The sequence below is a fragment of the Perognathus longimembris genome, chromosome 14, assembly GCF_023159225.1.
Source record: "Perognathus longimembris pacificus isolate PPM17 chromosome 14, ASM2315922v1, whole genome shotgun sequence".
NCBI classification, from domain to species: domain Eukaryota; kingdom Metazoa; phylum Chordata; class Mammalia; order Rodentia; family Heteromyidae; genus Perognathus; species Perognathus longimembris.
The window spans coordinates 11,629,345-11,646,968 of record NC_063174.1 but is presented as its reverse complement, the minus strand read 5'-3'; the positions used below and the strand labels follow the sequence as shown (position 1 = coordinate 11,646,968).

The 17,624-nt window shown below is 34.8% G+C and overlaps 1 protein-coding gene and 1 long non-coding RNA gene across 4 annotated transcripts in view; one reads left to right on the top strand and one right to left on the bottom strand.

The window, feature by feature from the left end:
* Mipol1 (mirror-image polydactyly 1) overlaps positions 1-17,624 on the bottom strand; it is a 250,668-nt gene that overhangs the window by 67,581 nt on the left and 165,463 nt on the right. For all 3 annotated transcript variants that reach the window (XM_048362982.1, XM_048362983.1, XM_048362984.1), the window contains one exon: positions 12,436-12,530. In XM_048362982.1, coding sequence (XP_048218939.1) covers positions 12,436-12,530 — 95 coding nt within the window. The remainder of the gene's footprint in view (positions 1-12,435; positions 12,531-17,624) is intronic.
* The window catches only part of LOC125363664, a 28,929-nt gene continuing 14,210 nt past the window's right edge, over positions 2,906-17,624 (top strand). Inside the window, exon 1 of the long non-coding RNA XR_007213266.1 lies at positions 2,906-3,138. This is a non-coding gene — a long non-coding RNA (uncharacterized LOC125363664). The remainder of the gene's footprint in view (positions 3,139-17,624) is intronic.

Here is a 17,624-nt window from a genome sequence, read left to right as displayed (position 1 = left end):
CTGCAGTTGTCATTTCTTTTTTTTTTTTTTTTTTGGCCAGTCCTGGGCCTTGGACTCAGGGCCTAAGCACTGTCCCTGGCTTCTTCCCGCTCAAGGCTAGCACTCTGCCACTTGAGCCACAGCGCCACTCCTGGCCATTTTCTGTATATGTGGTGCTGGGGAATCGAACCCAGGGCCTCATGTATATGAGGCAGGCACTCTTGCCACTAGGCCATATCCCCAGCCCCTGCAGTTGTCATTTCTATAGGTTGGTTGAACACAAAGACTACTAAATTCCAAAGCAGGTCAGCTTCTTTTACTATCTTTACCATGGACTCAGTAGGGTTTTTTATAGTAAGCATATCAAGCATCTTCAAACCAGGAAAATAGTGCTAAAGTACTAGCTATGTCTTGGGACATTTCTGATGGAGATGGAAATGGAGGAAGCTTTCTCCTAGACAGAGTTAAAGGCCCATCAGAAGAGTTACTTGTTTTCTTTAGTCACTGGTCATAGTGTGGCCTAGGGCATGTCAACGCACTGCTCTGAGATTTAATTTCCCCATTTATAAGAGGGGTAATTTCTCACAAGGATTTGTAAGGATTAAAGAAGATAATGTAAGTACTACACTCAAAGATACAAGATAATAGAAATTAGAAATGTGACTTTATAAAATTACATCCTTTATTGTTGTCTGACATAACAACTTTGGTAGAAAACACTGGCAGAAATGCTACAAATGAGTGTGTATTGTGTGAAAACATGTCTTGATGGATTAGGAGTGAAAAAATTATTAAATAGATATGTCAATATAGTTTTGAGTATTTAAATATAATTTTATGAATTAAAAAGGCATAGAAAGTTTAAAGTAAAAAACAACAACAACCTACAAACTTAATCTCAGTCCAGTATGTAATTCTGATGGATGTTTTCTTCAAGTGCTATACAAGTAGAAAAAAAACTATCATGTGAGTCCAGTAAAAATTGGCCCCCCCACAAAAAATAATGGTTCCATATTGCTGTCACAATGTTGTATTTAGAACTTAAAACATGAAATGACTCAAATATGTATGAACAGACTCTCAAAGAATAGCAAATGATACCAATATAAATTCACACAAAGATTATAATAGCAGCGGTTCACCTTTCTTAATACTTACTTCTGTACTCAAGTGATGTAGAAAGAATTGTATGCACATTATTTCATTTGACTATTCCCAATGATATCAGGCAGGCATAATTACAATTCCTATTTTACAGGTCAGGAAATTGAGAATTTGAGAGGATAATTACCTGTCAAAGGTTATTCACTAGAAAGTCAGGACCTGCACCATCTGTCTTACTGTAGTGTTTGTTAGCTCTGAATTAAAAATTATGGAAAGAATGCAAAACAAAAATTTTATAAACAAAAAAGATGATAAAGCAGATTTAGAAATATATGAAGTCTTCATTCTGGATTATAATTTAGGTCAATAACATGCCTAACTTTGTAAAAGCAAGTCTTAACCTTTCTTTCATAGAGCTGATGTTTTAGACAACTACTTAAAGATAATAAAATAGAAAATTAAAAAGTGTTTTTGTAGCTCTGAACACCTAACCAAGCTTCACAAAACAACTATACTTTGTATGGTGTCAAGTATATTAAAATATTTATCAAATTAAAATTTCTTTTTTTTTTTGGCCAGTCCTGGGCCTTGGACTCAGGGCCTGAGCACTATCCCTGGCTTCTTTTTGCTCAAGGCTAGCACTCTGCCACTTGAGCCACAGCGCCCCTTCTGGCCGTTTTTCCATATATGTGGTGCTGGGGAATTGAACCCAGGGCCTCATGTATAGGAGGCAGGCACTCTTGCCACTAGGCCATATCCCCAGCTCCCAGATTAAAATTTCTAATAAAATGAAACTAAAAAATTCATAGGCAGCTATTGAACTTGCTAATTACTGCACACAGTAACTATTGTTTATTTCTGATTCAATCAAACCCAGCAAATTTTAGGAAATACTGGGGAAATATCTTGACCTACACTAATAGAATATAGCAATAGTCATAAACTCCTTACAAAATAAGAGACAATGTACAACATCATTTAGAACTTAGCAACAAAGCAGTTAAGTAGGTTAAACCATGAGTAAACTCAAAAGTTTCTTAAATATTTTAGGGTAGAAATATTAAGTGGGTCATATTTTATTCTGATCTGAATTTATAAACTAACTTTTGTTTGTAGTTAGGGGAAATACTTAGTCAAGTGTGTTTTGAGCATGGTAACTATTGTAAAAGCCATGTTAACTCTAGAGAACAACTATTTCATAATATAAAGAATGAACCCCTAGCTACTTCATATATAATTGAATCTTGAATATTTACACACTAAAATGCCTAACTGGAGGTAAACATTTATCCTTTTGGGAGAGGCCTAGGTAGAAAAACCCCATGGCAAAATAACAATATTAAGTCCCGGATATCTGTGTGAACTGCCAGTGCCACCCAGTCTTAAAAATACTGCTGGATCCTTATCCTTGGTCAATATTTACTAAGCTCTTTATGACAGCAGTGGCATTAGTAAGTTTATAGAAATCAAGAGTAGCTTTAGGATGTCAGCTTATTATATCTTGTACTATATACATATACATATACATATATATATATATATATATATATATATATATATATATATATACACACACACACACACATGCTTTTGGAATGGTTTGTCTTTTTACCCTTTGTCTCTCGATTATGGTATTCCCTTTCCTTTCCCTAGTTCTAATACATGTATATACAGTATCCAAGGTACTAAGATCAGATACAGTGATAGCAGGGATAAAACCACAGAAAGGGAATAAGAGAGAAAAGAAAAAGGGTACGGTTTTACATGGTATGTTGAAAATAACTACAACAATGATATACAACTTGTTTCCATTATGTGGAGTTCATTTCACTTAGCATCATCTTATGTGTTCATAAGGGCATAACTGTTGGGTTCTTGTGATCTTCTACTATGACTAGCCAAAACATGTATTAATTATTCCCTATGAAGGAAACCATAAAGCCCATGTTCTTTGGGTCTGATTCCCTTCACTTGTATGATTTTTTCCAAGTCCTTCCGTTTCCTTATGAATGGGGAAGTGTCGTTCTTTCTGATAGAGGCATATAATTCCACTGTGTAGCCTGAACATGCCTAATTTTGTCTGGGTGAACTTTTTTTTCTTTGGCCAGTCCTGGGCCTTGGACTCAGGGCCTGAGCACTGTCCCTGGCTTCTTCTTGCTCAAGGCTAGCACTCTGCCACTTGAGCCACAGCGCCACTTCTGGCCATTTTCTGTATATGTGGTGCTGGGGAATCGAACCCAGGGCCTTATATATACAAGGCAAGCACTCTTGCCACTAGGCCATATCCCCAGCCCCTGGGTGAACTTTCTTGAAATAAAAGTTAACTCTCTTTTTTCACTTTCATTTCTAGCCATACCAATGTTCATAGAATTAAAAATTTCAGCATAGCACCCTCTTCCTCACCGGTTGTCATGATCCCTCATTCCTTCCAAGAAAGAAGAATGTTAAGATTAATACTTATTTTGTGTTTTTTTTTTGGAGGGGGGTTGGTTATGTTTTTCTAAACATCTTATTTTATTTTTAGATCTATTTGAGCTCTTCAATGTATTCTCAAAAAACAATTACAAATATGTAACAAACCTAAAATACAAGCAAGATGTTATTTATGTATGTATTTTTCATAGGTAGATATATTTTGGATTCAACTCTCATATATTCTGCCTTATTTATGAAGTATGACACTGAAACAGTTTTATTAGATATTTATTTCTAGGACCATTATTTATAGATATTTATGTAGGCTATTACAGGTAAGAGTCTTTTAAAAATTACATACTCATTTTTCTAATTTATAAAAAGGAATTCATGCTCATAACAACTCAACACTTTACCAGGCATGAGCTAAAAGTTAAAAACTTTCTATCTTCCTCCTCATATATGTTCATTCACTTATTCACTCAACACTTGATCATCCTAATGTACACTGATTCATGTATAGATGAAATAATAAACAAAATAAAACTTTTGTCTATGAATAACAGATTCTACAGAACCATTTACAGTTCTAACATAGGACAGTTCCTTGTAGGTATGACTATTACAGAAAATAACAAGAGAAAAAGAATAAAAGCATATAATGAGGGTATAGACTATTTTGGCTGATGTGCTCAAGAATATTAAGCAGAGAGCCAGACTAAGTAAGCAGACCCATGTGATATTCTGGGGGTAAAACAGTTCAGGCAGAGAAAAAAAAAATCAAGGTGTTGAGATAGGAAGATGCTTAGAATGTTTGAGATAATTAATAGAGCAAGTGTGGTTGGAGTAAACCAAGAGGAGAAACATGTTAAGTAATGAAATTTGAGAGGTATCTGAGGCTAGAGTACATATTTGTATATGTGTACAAATACCTTTCCAATAAATGAGAGCACAACACATAAGTGGGCACATAAATTTAAATACCTGTTAGACTCAGGAGATGACTTGAACACATGATATGAGCGAAATGGAAAGTGAGGTTAAATGTTCCTTTTAAAGAAGGTAACTTTTGCATAGCTACAGGTCAATTGTTGAAATGCACAAGAGTGATGGTTAATTTGGTGTACCAATATGGCTAGGCTGTGACACCCAGATATTTGGTCAAACAACAGTCTAGATATAGCTATTTTTTTTCAGATGTGATTACCATTTAAATTAGAAGGCTTTGAGTAAAGCAGATTATCTCCATAATGTGGGTAAGCCTCATATAGTGAAGGGCTTCAGAGGAAAAAAAAAATTGATTCCTGGAGAGGAAGAAATTCCATATCATGACTCCTAGTTTTGAAGCTGGCCCACTTCCCTAAAGATTTCAGAAAGTCTCTTTCTTTCTATAGGCATAGTTTTGTCTTCTTTCTCTGGATGACCCTGATTAATGAATGTCAGGTCATAATCCTAAGGATTTCATGTTGACAGGTCTCCAAGCTTTTATTTTGGCAACTAATTTGTTTTCAAACAACATGTAGACGCACACACCCCCCAAAAAAACCCACAAAAAGCCAAACACCCAGAAACAAGCAAAATCTGTTCCGCTGGAAGTTTCTAAATCATGCTTAGGATAAGACATAACTGTAAAGAATATTAGATAGTAATATAGTATTTACTACTTTTTTAACTCTAATTTCAAGAAAAGGAAAATACAAATAAATGATTTTGAAATACAAACACTGTAAATCTATTGTAATCTCATAAACTTTGTTGGTAGGTGATATACTTACTTTGTTATTTAGAGACTTTATTTTGCCCTACACCTCTATAATGACTGGGCTACATTCATGTTATGTCCAAACAAGTAACTCAAGTTATACGTGTATCACCTAATACTTATTATATACATTGCACAGAAAACTACTGTGGAGAAGAAACTTGGATTCCAAAAAAAGTTCACTTATTGTATTAAATTTGATTGTTTACTCACTTTGCACATGTTTATAAAAGGGCTGTTATATGTAATTATATGTATTATATATATATTTATACTTACTTTAAAGTATAAAAGCCCTAGCAAGAACATCGAGACATTATGATTGCAAGGGAAAAATGAAGTGTTAATCACAACAGGAACCATAGGGAAATTCTAAAGAGAATGATATTAGAAAAGAATTAATGAAATAGTTGGCACTTAACCTAAGTCATGAAAGTTCTTAAGAAAAAGACAAGTAGGGATGGAATCTTGCATGAAGAATCAGTGACATAGGGAAAACACAACCTGCAAACTGTTGATGACATCCATGCCACAATGAACAATTTATTTTGTGCTTATACCTGATTGTCAATTCAGCGCAATGAGTATTTGTTGACTGTCTACTTCACGAAGGAAGTGTATTGGTGACACAAATAGGAGTGAAAATGGGAAGCCAAAGATGAGCAGTAAAGTATTAAAACAGTATAGAGTTCAGAAAGAAGAGCCGGTAACAATATAAAAAAGTTCATGAATGTTGGAGAAAAATGTTTGTGATTTATTTTACAGGTAATGTATTTTAAACACTGTTGGTGGACGACTGAGATGGTAAAAAATATTTCAAGAGTCTTAGGGAAAATAAATAATGGAGATATAATAAGTAGCAAGAAATAGTTGAGCATGAAATTATTTAAGTGTTGTCTGTGTTGGAAAAGGCAAAAACGACAGTTATTGAAAGAAAAAAATCTAGCAACATTTGCTTATGATTGAAGAAAAGATATATACCAGGGATTACATACATAGAAGTCAAAACTGATCCTGGCAGAACTACAGAAATCGTAACAATGAGTGCCAAGACCAAGGAATGACTGCATTTCTCAACTACTGTACTATAAAATTTCTTGAGCTAAAAGAAATAACTTTATAAAATTCAAATCTCAATCTATAATTGTAAAAACAATTTTATACTAACTGGTTATTTTGCTAGTCATAACCATTCTGCAAAATGAGGAAGTTAAATCATTTTGTAGAATAACAACTGATATTCAATCTTATTGTCCCAACTTTGTGTAGAATAAGGTACAGGGAAAAAAAGTCACATAAAAATGCCTTTGTACGCCCTGTGCATCACCTTTATAATAAAAAAATGAAAAAATGTCTTTGTACATACAAAGTTGTAAAAGATATAAATTATTTCTATGAGCCTCATTACAAATTTGTTGTCCTATGTATTAATGAAGTAAATATTTTTTTCAAATGATCCTATTAATATATTTCTTTTTTTTATATTGCTTTAAAATTTCTAGAAAAAACCTGGTGCCAGTGGCTCACACCTACAATCCAAGATACTCAGGAGGCTAAGATCTGAAGGATTGAAGGTTGAAGCCAGATAGGGCAGAAAAGTCCATGACAGTCTAATTGCAAAATAACCAGCACAAAGTCAGAGGGGAAATGGTTTAAGTCCAAGAGCTCTAGCTGGGCAAGTATAAGGCTCTAAATTCAAACTTTGGTACCAGGAAAAAAAAAAAAGAAACAAAAATCCAGACAACTCAAATCCCAAGAAACATTCAAACATCTTATCTCATCGGTTTTCATATTAAGCCTGTCATACATTATCTTTGTTAACAGGTAAAGTTACTGACACTCAGAAAGTAACTTATTAAGTCCTACAGTCTATAGGTAAAGAGGAAATTGAGAACTTTGAAATACACTGGGCATACAGCAGATGTAAAACTTAAACTTCCTATAGAAAATACAGAAGTGATAACATTTTTATATTACTAGATGGGCCAAATAGCATAATGGTTAAAATCTAGAATTAATGAGATCAGGACTTACTGTTCAACTCCACTCTCAACAAAGAGTTTGTATTGAGCAATATAATGCTCCGTGGTTAGAGTTTGCATGCTATAATCACTACTGACTGTTTTTTTTTAAAACTAATTCAAATTCATAGTTCTTATTGACAAATGTGTGTGTGTGCATATTCATGTAAGGTGGACTAATACATGAATGAAGAAAAACTAAAATTTCACTTGTTGAGTAAATTTCATAGAGGCTTTGTCTTTATGGCTTCTATGGCAGATAGATAGATAGACAGGCATATATATGTCTACACATATGTATATAGATACATATATATATATTCACAAACTTAGTAAGTAGCAAACATGTTTGCCCCACTTTTCACTATAACAGACTCATGAATATAACATTTAATGATTAAAAAGTATCAATACAATCATGGGAAACATACTACCTTAAAGCATGTTACAACATATGCAATATTTTCATTTTAAAATGAGAAATTTACTATGTGCTGAATATTAAATTTTCTTATATAAAAAACAAAAATTTAAACCATATTAATGGCTATTATAATAAATAAGTATATTAAATCCTATTCTGGCACCAAACAACAGTATCTTATTCTTGTCTCAACATTTAACTTGTACTTTCTTGAAGCAAAAGGTAATATAAAGAAGTACTACAAAGTCAGCAAGCATTGAAAGTGAGGCATTCCCTCCATTAGAAAGCAGTTTGTTGTTATTATGCCTCTTGAACTTAGGAATGCAGCACTACAGGTTTACAAAAGCAAGAAAAAAATTATTACCAAATATGAATCCAATCCCTACAAGTTTAAGATTCCTCCTTGATAAAACTGCTTAGATTTATACTAACAAAGTTGTTGTGAATAGATTTACCATTTGCAATAACAATAAGGAGTAACTAATACCTTACTAGTACTTTTATAGTAATAAAATTTATTTTAAACCTTCAATTATTATTTCTCTTTTGCTAGCTCCTTGGTTTGTGTAAAAGGTCTACCCAGTACAATGTTTAGTATCTCTACACACTCACATACCTGTTCCCAGCTTCTACCCCTACCAAAGGAAACAAAGGGCCAAAATGTCCTTTCCTCTTCTAAAACTCCAAAGAAGAAAGAAAATCAGAAATGTATTTCCATACAATTCCAACAGTAGCACAGGAAAGGTAAATGATTTTTGGAAAATAGATGAAATAGAATAAAAATAGTATCACTAATTGGTAAAAATTAAAGTAAGGTACAGTGAACATCATCAGCAATTTCTAGTCTGTCTTTAAAACTAGCAATTGGTCCATGTCTCATTTGCTTTGGTTGTGGAAAGTCAGACTGATCACCCTGGGGATTGACTTCCCTTAGACAATTTTTCACATTCTTCTGTGGTCTCTTTTTCCTACATCTATATCTACATGTGCCACTATTTACTTCAATATGCAGCTTTATTTATACCTATTTTTAATGTTACTTTCTATTTTGGTCTTACAGTAAGCACACTAACATAAATCAGTGTTTCTAAGATCAATAGATAAGAGAGTATTTACTACTTTAGTTTTAAGTCTTCAACGTTTTTGTTTCTTGTGACTTTTACTTACCTCTTTTCATTTCAATTATTTCTAAGACACTGCCTTACACATCATCTTTGGGAAGAACTAAATCTTAGTTCTGAGATCTTAATAGCAATGTTTTGACTGTAACTTCCTATCTTTTCAGCTCTTAAATACTTTTATTCCTATCATATATACTCTTTGGTCTTCTTAAAACTTATTGTTTCTTGACTCTTAGTTTTCCCCTGAGTATCAATGTCTCTTCAACTTTATTTCTTGGCCTGTTTAGCTTAGGCTCTCTTTCACGAAAGATTTCAGCACCTCTTCTGATGTTTTTCTGCACTCCATCATTTTTGCCTTGGAAATGTAGAATCCTGAGTCATTTTGATCCTTTGGGTTTTGTACTGGTATACAAATGTATTGAATGTATAAAATCATGTAACTATATAAGCAAGAACCCATACACACTTATGGCATCTATTCTCAACTGATGTTTAAGATTGCTTAGTTCTTTTTCTTCGAGTTTTGTTTTCTCTCTCATTCCTTTTTTTTTCTTATTTATTGTCAAAATGATGTCTCATTCCTTATAGTAGCTATTCTAGTAGTTATTTCTGTTAAGGCTCTTCACCTCTCATGTCTGGAAGTTCACATGGACTCTTATGTTTTAGTGCCAGCCTAGGGCTTGAGCTCACTGTCCCTGAGTTTTGTTTTTTTTTTTGCTCAAGGCTAGTGCTCTACCACTAGCGCCACGGTTCCACTTCTGGCTTTAAAAATTTTTTTGGTGGTTAATTAGAGGTAAGATTCTCAAGGACTTCCCTGCCTAGAATGGCTTTGGACCACAATTCTCAGATCCCAGCCTCCTGAGTAGATAGTATTATAGGCAGGAGCTACTGGTCTTTCTTTCTTTCTTCCCTCCCTCCCTCCCTCCCTTCCTCCCTCCCTCCCTCCCTCTCTCTCTCTCTCTCTCCCTCCCTCCCTTCCTCCCTCCCTCCCTCCCTTCTACTCTCTCTCTTCCTTTTTTTTTCTTCACAGTTATAAAGAGTTCATTTACTAAAGAGAAAGTGAAGTCCAGTTATGAGAGTGAGTAGTGGGACCCGGAAACCAGCTGGCCACCATGTGGTGAGGGTTAGGCTTTTGCCTAGCATATACAACAAGGCTCTGGGTTTGACCCCAGCAAAACTGAACCAAATAATTTAGCTTTTTAACTTTAAAAATCATTTGTTTATCTTCTGCAACTCAGCAAAGAGAACTGCCCTTAAGAATTTGCACCAGAGTTTATTTTTAAGAAGCATGTCAGAGGGGGAGGAGGGGGGTATGAGGGACGAGGTAACAAACAGTACAAGTAATGTATCCAATGCCTAACGTATGAAACTGTAACCTCTCTGTACATCAGTTTGATAATAAGAATTTGAAAAAAAAAAGAAGCATGTCAGTTCCTGCAAAATTATCATAAACCTCTTCTTATTCTTGGGTCTGTCAAGAGAGCAAGAGAGCAGCCCCTGTCCCATCTCACAGGATGAGTACAAGATTTCTTAAAAGCCCTTATTATCAATGCAGTGAATCTGACCTGCCATAGTCAGGGCACAAGTTGCACAGATCTCATAAGTCTTAATAAAGGGTTAAAATACACTCCTTCTTTTATTTTCCCAGGAAGAAATACTACTTTAATATAACAATCTGAAACACCAGGTCTCAAACCTGCCTACACATGGGAATTTCCAGCGAGCTTAAAAACACACTGATACTTGGAATCAGCCTGGGTTGGGCTATGCATTTGGATTTCTAGAGTCTTCTCTATATGTTAGTTATAACTGAGAACAGTTGTAAAAGTCAGAAGAAAGGACTATATCACTTCATAAAAGATTGTAATATTAATTCTAAAAAAAAGTGAAATGCTAAGGTGTATTCATTCACTGCCAAGGTTTGCTTACCTGAATACTCATCCATAGACCCTGATAGTAACTGGTGAGAAAGCAAATGGTTTCCAATCAGTGACCAGCCAAACATACTTAGCATTTCATAATCATGATGGTATTCTAGAGCTATTGTAAAGAAGTGTCACAAACTGAATAAAGAATAGAAATATCATGTCACAGAGTTCTGGATACGAGATATCTGCAATCAGGTGTCAGATGGGCTATATCCTCCATGATGACTATAAGCAAGAACCCTTCCTTATCTCTCCTAATCTTTAGTTTGCTGGCAGTCCTTCCTCATTCTCTCCTGTTGGCAATCTTCTCCAGTGCCCTTGGTACAAGTCTGTGTTCAGATCACCCCCCCCCTTTTTTTTTTATAAGACCACCAGTCTTACTGGATTGGAACAAATGCTATTGCCCTTATTTCCACTTGATTAGTTTCCAAAAGGACCCTATTTCAAAGTAAGTCACATTCTGAAGTTAGTAGAAATGAACAGTTCAGTGTCTTTTCGTGGGGCTGTGAGGGGTGGGGAGTGGGAGACAATTCCATCTATAAACCAGCTGCTGCAGACAATGTTCTCAATCAAGGGTTCTTATCTTAGGGATAGAAAAAAATTAAAATTTATTTTCACCAACTGTTGTGAAGTGTTTCCTACAATTATGAATACAGGCCACAGTCAATTAACAATATTAGTGGTTCTTGAGTCTATATCCATAGAAATAAATCACTGGTATTTCCAAGGAACATTTCAGCATTTTCAGGTCTCACAAAAACACAATTCACAGACATTTACACGTAGACTTCAGAATGATACTTAACAGATCTGCTGCTAGATCTAGCCATTCAATGAATAAATAATGATTCACATATATAGTAATATTTGACATAATACTTTCATGGTTGCATTTTAGTAGAATTTATATTGATTTATTTGTATTTTATGTATTTAGTAACTATTTTAATTAAGCCTGGGCTTTGTACATGGTAGGCAAGTGCTCAACCACTGAACTATATCCTCAGTAACATTATGCTGAGAAGTCCAAATCTTAAAATATACATATATTTTTTCAATAAACTACAGCCCCAGTGAATCCTCAACTTTCATACTCAAGGCTTTAAACTCAGTAATCAGAAAATATATACAGGGTATGTGCAAACTATTAAAAGTATGATTCAATGTGAGAACACACAGTTTACATATAACCCAATATACAATCTTACCTGGCTTTCACATATGCAACATATAATAGAAGCAAAACTATAAAACAATATTTATCCTTTCTACAGGAGAAGCACTCTGACATTTTTTTATTTAAAAGAGGCCAGTTTGTCCTATTGAATTTATTTCAAAACTACTTCTGGAACATAAGTCAGTGAAAAACCCTTTAGTAACATTTCTTTAGAAACTTCTCATAGCATATTACAATGGGTTAAAAGTTGTCATTACTGCTACTTAGACAGCTAATATGAAAGTTTTATAATTTTGGCAGGAGTGTATATGTTTTACCAAATGTAGGGAGGGCAAAAGTAAAACAATGATTATTTTGTGCATAAGTCATTTAAAATTTATAAAAATACTTTGAGAATAATGTTTAATTTCACCTAGGTGTATTTTCACTCAGTATTATAAAATCATTAGAATTATTTCTCAAACTAACAATATTTACTTAAATCAAAGCTAAAAAGAATTTTACCTGTAGTAAACTCGTAGTGTCTGGATTTCTTCTTCCAGTTTTTTATATTGCTCAACTGCAGTTTCTTTGGCTTGCTGCATCGATGACAACTTTGCCTGTGAATAATTAAAATTTTTTTTAAATTAATATGTTCTAGTATGTTACAATATAGTAGTACAACATGGGGAGAAATCATATAACTGTGAATGTAAAAATTTATCCATATTTTTATAACTGTTTCATTTTCCTGCAAAATAATCCAATTAATGAATAATAGAAATACTAAAGGGATGGATATGTTACATTTGCAAACCTTGTGCATTAGTAAACTTTAACCTAGTTCTATCTGTATTATCAGATATATATTCCCTTCTACAATGTTTAACTTTTACATAGAATTCAGAATGTGGAACATGGGTTCAGGGCAATATCTAGAGTAGAGATAAGCACAATGGGTGTTTCACATTTGAATTTAATGTTGCTCCACTCACTGCCTCTTATACTAGATTTCCTTTTAACTTTATTAATAGTAAAACTCAGAAAATTCTAAATATGCTGTCAAGCCATCTTTGATATTTAACGTGAAAAAACACACAAGACTGCAACCTGATTCTTACAGATATGATTTAACCTTTTCAATTCTTTTCCTGCAAAAAGAAAAATAAATTCTTAAGAATGGCAGTAACTTTCAAGGTTGGACATATTTTATTCAAGGTACGTTATTATTCCTTCTAGTCTATAATATTCAAGTTTTAAAGTAGAGGTAATAGTTTTAAAAATATTTTAAATTTATTTTAACAGACAAATAAAAGAATAAAGAGGTGTCTCTTCTCTAGCGCACCCATACTCTGTTAAAAGTGTGTCTCTGCTTTTCTGCACTTTGTCTGCTTGCCTGCTTACTTACTCAATAAAGCTCTGCCAAGTATTCTCAGAAAAAATAAAAGAATAAAGAGTTAGGTATGGTAATTCACACCTGTAATGCCAACTGGGAGACACAGGTAGGAGGACTGCAGTCTGGGACAGGTTCTAGAGAAAAAAATACAACACAACAAAAAACTAAAGCAAAAAGGCAAGGGACATATCTTAGATGATAGAGTGTCTGCCTAGCAAGTGCAAGGCCTTGAGTTCAAACCCAAGTACCACCAAAACAATAACAACAACAGTAATAAAAGCATGACTAGTATACATATTATTGGAACAACATATAATACTTTGGTACATGTTGTGTATGTTACCAAATATCTACTTATCTATATATCTATATAGATATCTATAACTATCTATCTGTCTGTCTTTATTGTAAAAAGTGGTGAACAGGGGCGTTACAGTTACATAATAAAAGTAATGAGAAACTCTCTCTCTATCTCTTTCTTTTACTTTCTTTCTTTTTTTTTTTTTTTTGGCCAGTCCTGGGGCTTAGACTCAGGGCCTGAGCACTGTCCCTGGCTTCTTCCCGCTCAAGGCTACTTACTACTCTATCCCTTGAGCCACAGCACCACTTCTGGCCTTACCTGTTTATGTGGTGTTGAGGAATAGAACCCAGGGCTTTATGCATGCTAGGCAAGCAGTCTACCACTAAGCCACATTCCCAGCCCCGAGTACATCTCTTTTTAAACAATGTCATCCTCTCCCTCATTTTCTCCTGCTTACCCTTCCTTACTCCCCTTCCCTCCAAGTTGTACAGTTCATTTCCAATATAGAGTCAAGTGAGTATCATTGTTGCATTAGTTCATCTTTTGTCCTGCTGTTTCTGTGATTCCCTTTCCCTTCCAAGGATTGGATAGACTTATATACAAGACAAAGGGTACAGAAAACTAAAACAGAAAGAAAAGAAAAAAAATAACTGCATACAGGACATAATAAGACCCTCTTGTTTCCAATTATTGGAGTTCATGTTGCTTCTATGCACTTATAAATGGGGCTATTGAGATACCCTGTTAAGAATATCATAGACATATTCTAGTAATTACAAATGAGGGAAACCATGCAATCTACTTTTCTTTGGGCCTAACTTATTTCATTTAACTTTTTTTTCCAGGTCTTTCCACTCCCTATGAATGGGTAATGTTGTTCTTTATGATGGAAGCATAAAACTACATCGTGTATATATTATGCAATATTTAAATAAGCATAATATAGGTTTATTTCCTGCCTACATATTCTTTTTTTTTTTTTTTTTTGTGGATGCCAGTCCTGGGGCTTGAACTCAGGACTTGGGTGCTGTCCATGAGCTTTTTTTGCTCAAGCTTAGTGCTCTACCACTTGAGCCAAAACTATACTTCCAATTACTGGTGGTTAATTGGAGATAAAAGTCTAAGACTGCTGCTCCATTGTTTGGCAGCCTTTTTGTTCTATAAATTGATTTCGGTACTTTGCCTACTTATTAATTCTTAATGGAAAAAACTTTTAATATATTTTTTTCTAGCATTTTGGTACACACAGTTCACTACTGTAGCTTTGCTGTTTTGTTTTTGCCAGTCCTGAGCCTTGGACTCAGGGCCTGAGCACTGTCCCTGGCTTCTTTTTGCTCAAGGCTAGCACTCTACCACTTGAGCCACAGCGCTACTTCCGGCTTTTTCTGAGTATATGGTACTGAGGAATCAAACCCAGGGCTTTGTGCATGCAAGGCAAGCACTCTACCACTAAGCCATATTCCCAGCCCTACTGTAGCTTTTAAAAATGGCATTCAAAGTTGGGCACTGATGGCTCATTCCTATAATCCTAGTGGGGGCAGGAGCGCTCACAAGACTATTATTTCCAATTAAGCACCAAAAAACCTGGAAGTGAAGCTGTGTGCTCATGTGGTGCCACACTGGTCTTGAGCAAAAAGAGCTCAAGGACACAGGTCCTGAGGCCAGACCCCAGGACCTTCAAGGAAAAAGAAAGCATTCAAAGAAAATTAAAAAATAACATGTTGGGCTGGGGATATGGCCTAGTAGCAAGAGTGCTTGCCTCGCATACATGAAGCCTTGGGTTCAATTCCCCAGCACCACATACACAGAAAATGGCCAGAAGTGCCGCTGTGGCTCAAGTGGCAGAGTGCTAGACTTGAGCAAAAAGAAGCCAGGGACAGTGCTCAGGCACTGAGTCCAAGGCCCAGGACTGGCAAAAAAAAAAAAAAAGAAAAAGAAAAAAAATAGCATGTTGCCTTTTTACCATTATTTCCACTGGATTTTTTTGGGGTGGGGGGGAGTATTTGTTTTTTTTTGCTCAAGGCTGGCATTCTACCACTTTGAGCCGTACTTCCATTTCCTTTTTTTTTAATTTAATTTTATTTTTTTCTGTGCTAGCTAATTGGGGAGAAAAGTCTCAAAGATTTTCCCTGCTCTGGCTGGCTTTGAATCCTGATCCTCAGATCTCAGCCCCCTGAATAGCAAGAATTACAGGCATGAGCCACCAGCACCTGGCTCAAAATTACTTTTACTTGATACTTTTGCTAAGAAACCAAAAATACAAGACAAAAACAAATAAAAACTAACCAAAAAAAAATCAGTTCTTGTGTAGGAAAACACCAAAATCCAGATTGTTGAGTCACAATTTCTATAATGTAAATGGAAACTTCACTTGTTATTCTCAAGATTTATGATAACATTGAACATTTCACTTACTCTCACATATGTCATAGAAATGTAATTCTGTTTCTTAATAATCAGTGTTCTTTTTTTGTCTTGTCCTTGAAGACTATGTTCAAAGCTAATATAAATGTTCTGGATTTTTAGCCTTCTCATTTTTATGAGATTATCCATCTATCTATCTATCATCTGTCTATCTATCGACCTATTTAGATACATACCTAGATATATAGCTCTACAGCTCCCTCCGTCTCTCTCTCTCTGTACACACACACATGCACACACATACACACACACACACACACTTATTTATCTGGCCCAAATCCAAATATCCTTTATTTTGGGGAGATACTCTTTCCATGTCACAGTATTCTGTTTCAGTCTCATTGGCTATGATGAACTGCGTTGCCTATAACCTCAGATACCACATTGAGGCAGTCCAATCAGAATACTCTTATCTCATGAGTCCCAGAAGACATCATTTGTGTTTGTGTGTGTGTGAAAGTTTAATTTTCAGTTGAATGCTTGCTATATACAGTGTAAAAACATTTTAAACTTGTTCAATTTTTATTGTTTCCCACTTCCATTAGCTAGAACTAAAGAAGCTCACAGTAAGAGAATATACAATGTAAAGTAAGTCTCTACCCTCCAATCTTAGTACTATGTATTTTCTCTACTGATTACCAGTTGCTTGTTTGTTGTAGATCCTTCACGGACAGTCAATGCACACATAAGCACATGGGTCTATTTGTGAATTAATACACCTACCTACAAAAATTGGAAAAGTGAGGCAGGACAATGGTAGTTCACTCTTGTAATTCTAGTTATTCAGAAAGTAGATATTGGGAGATCAGGCTGAGCAAAAAGTTTATGAGTGCCATTTCAACTGACAGTTGAGTGCAGTGCTATGTACTTGTCATCAGCTACATGGAAGGCAGACATTAGGAGGACCAAAGTCCCAGGTCTTTCTGGACAAAAACAAAAAAAAGATTTGTGAGATTCCCATATCTCAAAAAAAAAAAAAAAGGTGGAATTGATGGTTCATGCTTGTCAATGCTGCTATGCTAGAAAGAATAAATAGGGCATGAATTAGGTTGACATATTCAAGTCCCCGTCTCAAAAATAAGCAGAGCAAAAAGGGTTGGATGTGTAGCTAAAGATGGAGAGAGAGCACTTGCCTATCAAGTATAAAGTCCTCATCAAACACCAGTACTGAAGAAAAGGAAAAAATGATAACATTTCTACAATGTTATAAGACTTAATTTACATTTCTAAATAAGATATGTTCTGGGCTTTTTTCCCCTGGTAAAACAAGTGTTTATCTAACCCACACTCCCTAATTGTAATTGTACTCCTTAACTTCCTTCATAGCACCAAAGTAAAACACTTCCATGGATTTGGACCCATCATTTTCAAGAATACTTTTTATTTTCACCATTGAGTTTGGTCCTTAAAACAATGCATTTTGTTTACACAGATTTTTAAATTCAAGCTCATTATGTTGTAATTTATAAAAGTTTATCCATTTCAAATATTCTTCTGTAAATTTTGCAAATTTATATAGACACATGATAGTCATCATAAGCAAGGTAAACAATATTGTTACCCTACAAGGTTCCATTGCGTACCACTGTTGTT